The following is a 9,964-nucleotide window of genomic DNA, read 5'->3' on the forward strand; positions in this document are numbered from 1 at the left end:
TTCCAAAGCAAACGAAACCAAATTATTACAGATTATTAGTATTATGACAGTATAAGGAAATCTGCCTTAGCTTTTGTTCTATTGCTGAACCTTAACAAAAACATTGTTTTAAACATTAAGGTGTTAATACCGTCAGTTGTAATGATATGAATATAAGGTAATTTGTTTCATGTGTATTAAACTAGCATTTTTGTCACAGTGTGGAGTACAGAAAAAACGATATTACCATCCATCGACTCGGGAATGATTGTTAATGTAAAGAGACGAACATTCAGTGGCCTTACCCATGATTAACCTCCAGTCTTTCAATAGCTAGTGGTAGGAAGTTATAAATAGTACTAGAAATGTGTCATGATTGTATAAAGTCATTATACAGTTAGTGTGTAACAATACCAGAACTCGGTGTCTTCCTTCATCCTTAGCGAACAGACTACAGACGTTTAGATGTACCATATCGATTTAGTTGTAATACAAAATTGGCAATGTCTCAATACTTTACCTGACTCTTACCTTGAACCGACACCATCAACATGTTTATATCAATTTCAATATTTAAGATAAATAGGCGTGTAACACGAGGTTACCTAGCTCACACATACAGATACTCATGGATCAGATTTTACATTGTCCATTGTGTTTGATAGGTCTCCAGGTATGGGCAGTCAGGCAAGTATTCGTAATAATAAGCGTTTAAGGCAGTCCGGACTATTTAAACTCATTTTCCTCATTCGCACAATTACCATCGAAAGATCACCCTATTTCATTAGCAACCGTATACATGTACCGAGGGTGGACGAGTCGCACAGTATAATTTGTTTCACAATTGTTGTAAAATAGATAAAGTTTAAAGTCTTATGTCGACATTTTATATAGGAAAATGTAATAGTAGTATATTTATAGTTGCATGGCATTGCCACTATATAGCCTCTTTGAAAGCTGTGTCGTTGATGGGACTTTAATTACCATGCAGCACGAGACACAATTCTAAGTGTATTAATACAACACTAACCGGAACTACAATATCAAATGTAAATACCCATGACGCCTGTTGAAATATCGCTGGGCATTGTGAGACTTGCGAATGTAATTGTAAATTTATGTGCAAAAAAAAAGAAAATAAAAAATACTTTTATTACAACAAAAACAAGGTCTGCAATATCGTACAAAATGCACATCGGTTGAAATCACCAATGCCGGCAATGGAAACAATTTTAACGCTCATGCAATTTATCAGAAATATCGTCTGTTACACTGCACTGATCAACAGAGGTTCGTTACAAATGTCTGGAATACACATATTATATAGACCTACTGACACATATGTTACAGACCTACTGATATGAGTCACAGCACATAAACATTTCTAGACATTGGTAACGAACCCCTGTGCTCCGTCACAAGATCACTCACTTCAGACGCTTTCAGTTTCACGCGTCGCGCAGCCACGGTTTCCTCAGTTTCTGACGACATGTCAAATAACGCGTGTTATAGAATCTACCGAATGTAGTCAGATTCCCATACAATCAACAAATAAATTCTCGTCTGGATTCTTCACAAAATGAGGAAAGAGAAAAGTTCGAATTAATTTCCAAAAATAACTCCCTCGTGGAGGGCAAGGTCGGATATACGGTGTTCACTGTATTTATCCATGCGCGAAATTTGTTCGGGAAAAAATCGGAACAATTTCAAATCTAACTTTCAGCTCAGAGTTCTATTGATAAACTTAAATCACCCTATAGACATAGCATACGCCATTGTATTTATAAATAATTGTGGAATAAAATTGAAGTGTTTGTTAAAATTTCCAAGTACTGCTTTGTTTGCCAATCAGCACACGACAACACGCTGTTCCAACTATTGAACGAATTTGTGTAGACTGTCGATAAGGTGAGAATTTCAAATTTTAAATATAAATTTTAAATTAAAAAAGAACATAATAGGCAGAGAAAACGTAAATATAATTATTGAACTGTTTTTGTATGGTATTTATTATCTATTTGAATGACACAGCTTTGCAAGCAAACAAATCATAATGCGCGAAATACCATACAAAAACAGTGCAATGCTCAATTAAAACAGTGTCAGTTAACATGAGATTTCCAAATTATTTGGAGTGTGAAATAGGTATTTGATCCCCTTAAAAAATGTTGAATGTTTCATACAGTGGAAAATGTCGATGTATATGTTTATATAACCAAGCATTTACGAAAGGTAATATATTTTCACTTCCAAAAAAAACCCATGTGGTATGTACATGCACCGAAGTCTTCTTTATACGATGTTGTTTGTACGTGTACTGATGTCTTCAGTATACATTCTGAAATCTACTGTACACGTTTTAATGTTTGATGTACACATTGTGATGTCAACTGTACATGTTCGCATGTCTACTGAACACATAATGATATCTACTGTACATGTTCTGATGTCTACTGAACACATTCAGATATCTACTGTACACATTCAGATATCTACTGTACATATTCTGATATCTGCTATACACGTTCTGATGTTTACTGTACACATTGTGATGTCATCTGTACACGTTCTGATATCTTCTATGTACGTTTTGATTTCTAATGTACATGTTCTGACATCTACTGTACACATTGTGTTGTCAACTGTACATGTTCTGATATCTTCTATGCACGATTTTATTTCTACTGTACATGTTATGAAGTCTACTGTACACCTTTTGATATCTACTGTACATATTTTGATATCTGCTATACACGTTCTGATGTTTACTGTACACATTGTGATGTCATCTGTACACGTTCTGATATCTTCTATGTACGTTTTGATTTCTAATGTACATGTTCTGACATCTACTGTACATGTTCTGATATCTACTGTACACGTTCTGATATCTACTGTACACGTTCTGATGTTAACTCTACACATTGTTATGTCAATTGTACACGTTCTTATGTCTACTGTACACATTCTGATTGCTACTCTACACGTTCTGATTTCTACTGTACACATTCTTGGCCTACTGTACCCATTGTTATGTCAACTGTATATGTTCATATGTCTATTTTACACGCTCTGATGGTTACTCTACACTTTTGGTGTCAACTGTACACGTTCTTGTGTCTACTGTACACATTCTGATATCTTCTTTACACGTCATTTGGGCTACTTTTTACATTCTGACGTGTACTCCGGGTTTTTTTGTCGTCTAGTGTGTATTTTCTGGAACCAATTGTGAGCCTTCTGAGGTGTTATCTAAACGTTATCAAGTCTGATGATGTGTGAACCAAATGATGTATTCCGGAATTGTATATTGTTTTTAGCCTTATTTATCCATCGTTAATCTCTTTCAATATTTATATAGAGTTTGCAATTTTATTTGATATATGATGTGAACATTATTACGTAATATTTTGGTTGTGCCGCTATTAAAAACATATATCAGATACTTCATCAAACGAAAAACACTTTGGTGATATATATTTTATTTTCACTTATTATACAAATATATTTGAATCATCACTTTTTATGATTTATTACTTAAGATATCCATTTTTCGATTTATAATCACAACATGTTTGTTTCAAAAAATGTATTATTCACCATTTAGTGTCTCTTTCGAAAAAGCAATAAATATTGCAAAAGTTTTTCAATTCAACATGTTTTAATAAATCCATCCGATTTAAAAGGAATTGGGCAACAGGTAAAGCATATACGAGCTCTCTCCCTGACATGGTTAATGTCATCTCGTGAACAAGTACATTTGTATTCAATTAAAAACAATTATTTAATACAACCTCTTATTTAACCTTTTCATTTGTAGACCATTATAGTTATTTCCATTTAAAGTAAACGTGTACCAAGGGAGACAACCTGGTTGAGAAGACCATTATGGACTTTTCGAAAGTGATATATAAATACAGGTTAAAATGTATGCAGGACATGAAAATATTTCGAAGAAATATATTTCAAGCATGTTTTATAAAAAAAACAATCACAATGGATGACGAGGTAAAACAAATCAGTTGGTAAGATAATCGTAATAGGAACATGACATAGCAAAAGGTTCAACAGTTCAATATGTTATCACGATCTTTGACAGACAAGAGGAACAAATTATGTTTAAAATCCACGCAATAGTTAGTAATGAGCTAGTAAAATATTGTAACAGAAATAATAGTTCCTCGCTGCATTAGGATTCCTCGTCCACAGTCATCCCTATGGTATCGTACATGTTAGGGACGTTCCTAGTCAGGGAATCAAGTTTTTCATAATTTTCGTCAGATGTGGCACTCTTGGAAATTTGATGCCCATTTTCAGTGTTTACAACTTCATAAGGACCATCTGAAATAAGAGATGGTGAAGAAAGGGCAATTATAGTTAACAAAAATAATTCGAAATGTTAATTCGTAGTGCGACGCTGCTAATGCAATAAGTAAAGTCACGCTTTTCGTTTATTCACAACGTTGCAAAAAGCAAAACATGGTTTTCAATACGCCTACTTAACTTAATGCAAAGCAATAATGTCTATAGGGGTACATGTACAAACAATTGTATAAGACACACGTCTATCATGTTTCTAATGCTGGCTTCATTTTATCAATTCATTATAAATTTTCAGTCTGTTTAATGATCGATGCTTAGCTACACAATAAGATTTCAACGTTGATGCATTAAAAGTAATTAAGCAGGACGAGACTTCAACAGACACTGAAATATCGTAGCTTGAAACTTCTTCAACAGAAAATCTTGATAAAGTGGTTTACATGTCAACAGAACGCATTATACGGAACATCTTGTGTTGGAATTATAACTTTGATATTCTTCCCAAGATTACACTAAAACGGTACGAAAATGCCTATGTGTAACACCTTTTTAAGCTAAACACAAACAAATGTATATTGCCAAAAAGTTGTTGACAAATCTGTATTTACATCAAGGACATTCGATTGTCTTTTTAGATATGATTGATACACATGGATAAAAACTAGAAAAAATATTTCTGTCACATTACAAAAAGTACCTATATCTGCCTCGTGTCTTTTGACTTGTTGTAAGATGTCTGACATCTGAATAGGTCCCTCGTTATCTCTGTGCTTCATCCAGAGACGCCTGGTCTGTACAATAACTAAGATGACCAGCACCAGGACGACCACTCCACATCCAACACCTATCCCGACTGCAGCAGTTTTGCAGCTCTCTGTGTTCTTAAGACCTTTAATAAGGTTATTAAAGTCAGCACTAATTTAAAAGTGTATGTTAAGTTTAAGTTTAAAGTCAATTATATATGTCTGTTTTATACACAATTTTATCAAACATCTAGTACGTATTTGTACCTTGATACATACTTTTCAAATTTAGATGAATGCCGGTGTCCTTCATGAAATGAAAGTGCAAAGTACTTTTATCAAAATTAAACACAGTTGAAAAAGAAATGCTACAGAGTTAAATACAAAGTTAAAAAATCAATAAGAGGTATTTGCCATAACTTACAAACCGGCACAGTATCCATTGGTCTGAATACAGAAGTTGTCATTGCAGTCGTGTGTACAAATTTTATCACAATACACACCGTAGTATCCAGCTTGGCATTCTGAAACGTTACCAGAACGTAAATACATATATTCAATTTGTCCTAAGATGTTCCCAAATTTACTATGCACACATTATAAAAACATATATAACCAGATTATTCAGATGTTCTCATTCCTATTGGTTGAACAATATCCTGTTTTTCCATACAAAAAACAATAACAACTGATCGACATTATTCTTTTGGGCTTCAAATGGGGTAGCGGTACATTACTTAAACACAACTTAAACGCAGCATATCAACAATTTACTAAACTACGGTGGTATTATTTGCAATAATATACTAACCTTTGCAATGCCCGTTGGTCTGGTTACAAATACCTCCCTTACAGGGAATCACAAAAGGCATAGTAATATTAAAAAATATTTCTTATAATAATTTAAGTTATCACAATGAAGACTTGTTTCATGCTTTGGGAAATAATTATTTACATTATGTGCTTATAAGAAGGAACATGCAATTTTAGTGCAGAGATATAGTTAAAGCATTCGAGTTACTTCCCTTCATATGGTAGACAGTTGTTGTGATTAAATGTTTAGAGTTATCGCCCCTTAATGGTGGGAAATCCTCAAAGCGAAAATCAACACATAAAAAGACGTTTGTCAAAGAAATATGGCTTTGTAGCACAAGTTTGGTTTGTTTTAATGGTGTTTACGACATATTTGACAGTTTGCAGTTGGTATGCAATGTCGATAATGATCGATTGTCTCCAACATTATTTTTTGGGCCCTGATGTTTATATTCGGGAATAAAATGCACCAAGTAGTAACATGCGTCATTATGCCTAACTATGTTCACACAATTGAAATGATTTTAATTTCTTTGCGTTGTAAACAGTCGTGCTTGTTCGGTTTATTTTTATTCTGTCAGGTTTTTTCTCGTCTCGCCTGTATAACCCTTACTCTCACATGTGGTGGCGGGGGGAGGGGTGTGTGGGTGATTTAAATTCACCCATTTTTCAAACAATATTAGCTTTTATCCGGGCACTCTCTTCCCTTTCATTTGAGCAATCAAATACATCTCCAGCACACACGCAGGTATACATATTTTGATATATAGGTCACATGTATTATCAGTCTTAAACAATAAGTATTTTTTTGTTACATGTCCGTGAAATTAAACACAAGTTTATAACTAGTCTGAAGCAAAATTCACAACCTGCCTGTGGGTATGAATTCAGATGTATGACCTTGTAGTTGAGTCTAAAACAACAAGTACTGTTCGTAATCGTTTTTGTATGTATAATAATGCAATTTTATCAAATTACTGTTACACAATGAAAGACAATCATGGAAAAAAGTCAGGATACAAACATTTTAATGACTAAACAGTTAGTTATGCATACAGTATTTAGTTTCCTTTAGCAATGAAATACATAGCAATAACCATTTTCTCCACTCACACCTTCATACCTATTTCGTAAGCCTTTTTTAAATAATGTTAATACCGCTACAACCAGACGTATAATTGGTGGCACTGAACTTTACTTTCAGTTTCACATATTTAAAAATATGAACCTGTGTTTTTTAGATTTGACAAAGCTGGCCATGCACAGCTTTCGTTTGTTACATTCGAGGATTACGTAGAGAATTTCCAATGTCAGGGTGCGCTCGTTTCGCAACAAATCTTGTATTGGCCGTGTTGTACTGTATTGGCCGACTTTTTCCTGTGTTGACCGACCTCTGGATATGTATTGCCCGGGACCGATTTTTCTGTATTGCGACAACATCAAGCTAGTTAATTGATAAAACGAAGCACTATGTATAAGTACATGTGTATTAATAGCGCTATGGCAAAACTAAAAACCAAGATGTACCTCCAGAGAAGGTACCTTGCGCCCGGAAGTAACAAATAATTTGCATTACTTTCAATTTTGAATTGATTTAAAATTGATTTAAGTGATGATACTAATTCCATTTGCGTATATCTGAGCAACCAAGGGAAAATAAAACACATGACTTTCTTCATATCTATGATAGAAAAAACCTGTATGCGAAAAGTATATTCATATGTAAAACCCTGACGCTCGCTGTTTAAATAGAACAATCACAGTATTTTTTCACTTGTTAAGTTGTAGATATAATTCAATCATATTTTACTTCTTATAGTGATCTGTTGAGGAATCGTAAGCTATTAAAAATGAAAGAAAATATATATGTACACCATATAATCAACCCAGGAGATCACAATCATTAGAAAATCTTATCCAAATATAGAGACGACAAAACAACAACATAAAAAAAAGTGAAAAGCGATTTTATTTCATTAAATAGTTGATATTAATATCAGGTGAAGTGAGACATAAGTATATCACATATGTCGATAACCTGTCTTTATTACTACATTATTATACAATATACTTTTTCTGTTCGTTGCTTTGTCATAATTACACCATAGGTTCATTTCATTTTCGTGGTGACGGGATGCGGTGACTTTCACTGAACAGTGTCAATTAAAAGACTGCGTACACAGGTAACATGTGTCATTGTGTAAGTGTTAAACATAGTTTTAAAAGTAAGATAATACCAAAATATAAGTCTTTGGGCGAAATGAACATATGGTGCAGTTGGTATTTATTTTTTTCGCTTTCAGTATCGACTAACTGACTTTGGCCCATCAGGAGATTGTTCACTTCTTTGTTCAGAGACTATATCCTTTCTTAATGGATAATTCAACATTACACAGTTTTGCTAGTTGGTAGTGTTTGAAATATCTGGGGGCATCAAAAGTTGATTGTAGGATACAAAAATATCCCCCCCCTTGGTATACATCGCTTTGAAAATATGTTGACTCTATACTTTGAAATCCCTGCGGTGTTGTGTTTTTTTTTAAAGGATGTGAGTAAGAACGAAAAAAAGTTTTGCAACTTAACTGCTGTTATACATGTATCACCGAAGGACATTATAAACATTCCAGTGTAGCTGGTGGTTTGGAAGTCAAATCTTACATCACCTTCACGGGAAGTCTAGCCATGGTCTCCCGACATAAGTCTCTGCTTTAAAGTATAAATACTATAAATCTTTGAATTGTTTATAAAGTCTGGGTTGAGGGGAAGGGAGCGACGCTAAGTATGATACATACGGTTTATCTAAAGAAGGCTTTGGTCATTTTGTACTTGCGAAATAAAACTCATCATGATTCATATAAATGTAACACAAACTTTCCTTGTGAAATTTAGCACTATTTTTTTCCAAATTGATATAGATTTTAAGACAACATGGGACTCCGAACATGTTAAATAAGACAAATGAAAATGCATTCATTATTGTTATTTTAAAGAAATGAGTTTCTTTAGGCAAAAGAGCGAATCCTAGCAAGCGTAATATGAGTCTAGATCATTTAAACAGTTACATGTACATATTCCATGGCGAAGACGTCGTATCGTAAGCAACACGTTCCACAGATTAAATTTCATAAATATAGTAGATATTTCATCTATAATTGTCTCGCACTAATTAAAGATAATTTAGCTAAACTAATTATTTGTTCCAAGATTTCAGCATGTCGAATTGAAATCCTTTAACTAATCAAGTCATTCCTTTCTGCTGCCTTTCTCAGTACATATTCCCCACAGCGCTCCATTTTCTTGAATGGGGGTGGGGTGGGGGGGGGGTTGAAAGTGTATTTCACGATAACTAAGAATAATTCTTCAGAGTATAAAAAAATACAATACATGAATGAGTACGATAGGTAAATATAACACATAAATAAGTACGCTTCTGTATGATTTAAGATGATATAAGTATAAGACAATACGTATAATAAGTACATTGATACGTATGATTTTTTATAGTATAGGTGTATATTACACATTAATGAATACACTTATTTACGGTACAAGGAAATATAATACAATAAGTGTGGTTCCTAATTGTGCAGAAAATGTAACATATTTTCAAGTATGATCCTTATAGTATAGGTAAATATAACATATTATTAAGTATGATTCTTTATAGTAAGAATAAATATTACACAATACTAAGAATGACTTTGTAAAACCAACGTCAATTTCTCCCACAACCTCTAGGGTTTCTCATTTCCAGCTCATTGGTTAAATCTGCTAAGATTTGGTAAACATTCTTGTTACCCACTAGTGGTTAAATATCATGTTTATCTAATTCTCGTTAGCGAGTTTTCAAACTGTAAAAGACACTCGGTAAACCTCGTGTCTTTTATACAAGAGGCCGAGAGGGCCTGTATCGCTCACCTGGATATCGCAGCAATCATGGCAAAATATTCTCCAAATGAGATCCAAGGGAATATGTAGCATATCTGTATTAGATTTGTCATGCCCAACAATTTTATGTATGGTTATGGGGTGGGGATCTCAACTGTTTCCAAGCTGTGACTCAGAACCTAGGTCCTGATGGTTGTGGCCAGACCCCAGGATCAATT

General features: G+C 33.8%; 1 protein-coding gene across 1 annotated transcript in view; it reads right to left on the bottom strand.

Moving 5' to 3' along the window:
• Positions 1 to 7,664: 7,664 nt before the first annotated feature.
• Positions 7,665 to 9,964, bottom strand: part of LOC110457562 (receptor-type tyrosine-protein phosphatase U-like) — an 11,197-nt gene continuing 8,897 nt past the window's right edge. The window contains exon 5 of the mRNA XM_021508890.1: positions 7,665 to 7,699. Coding sequence (XP_021364565.1) covers positions 7,665 to 7,699 — 35 coding nt within the window. The remainder of the gene's footprint in view (positions 7,700 to 9,964) is intronic.

This window comes from Mizuhopecten yessoensis, unplaced genomic scaffold, assembly GCF_002113885.1.
Source record: "Mizuhopecten yessoensis strain PY_sf001 unplaced genomic scaffold, ASM211388v2 scaffold9247, whole genome shotgun sequence".
Classification (NCBI taxonomy): domain Eukaryota; kingdom Metazoa; phylum Mollusca; class Bivalvia; order Pectinida; family Pectinidae; genus Mizuhopecten; species Mizuhopecten yessoensis.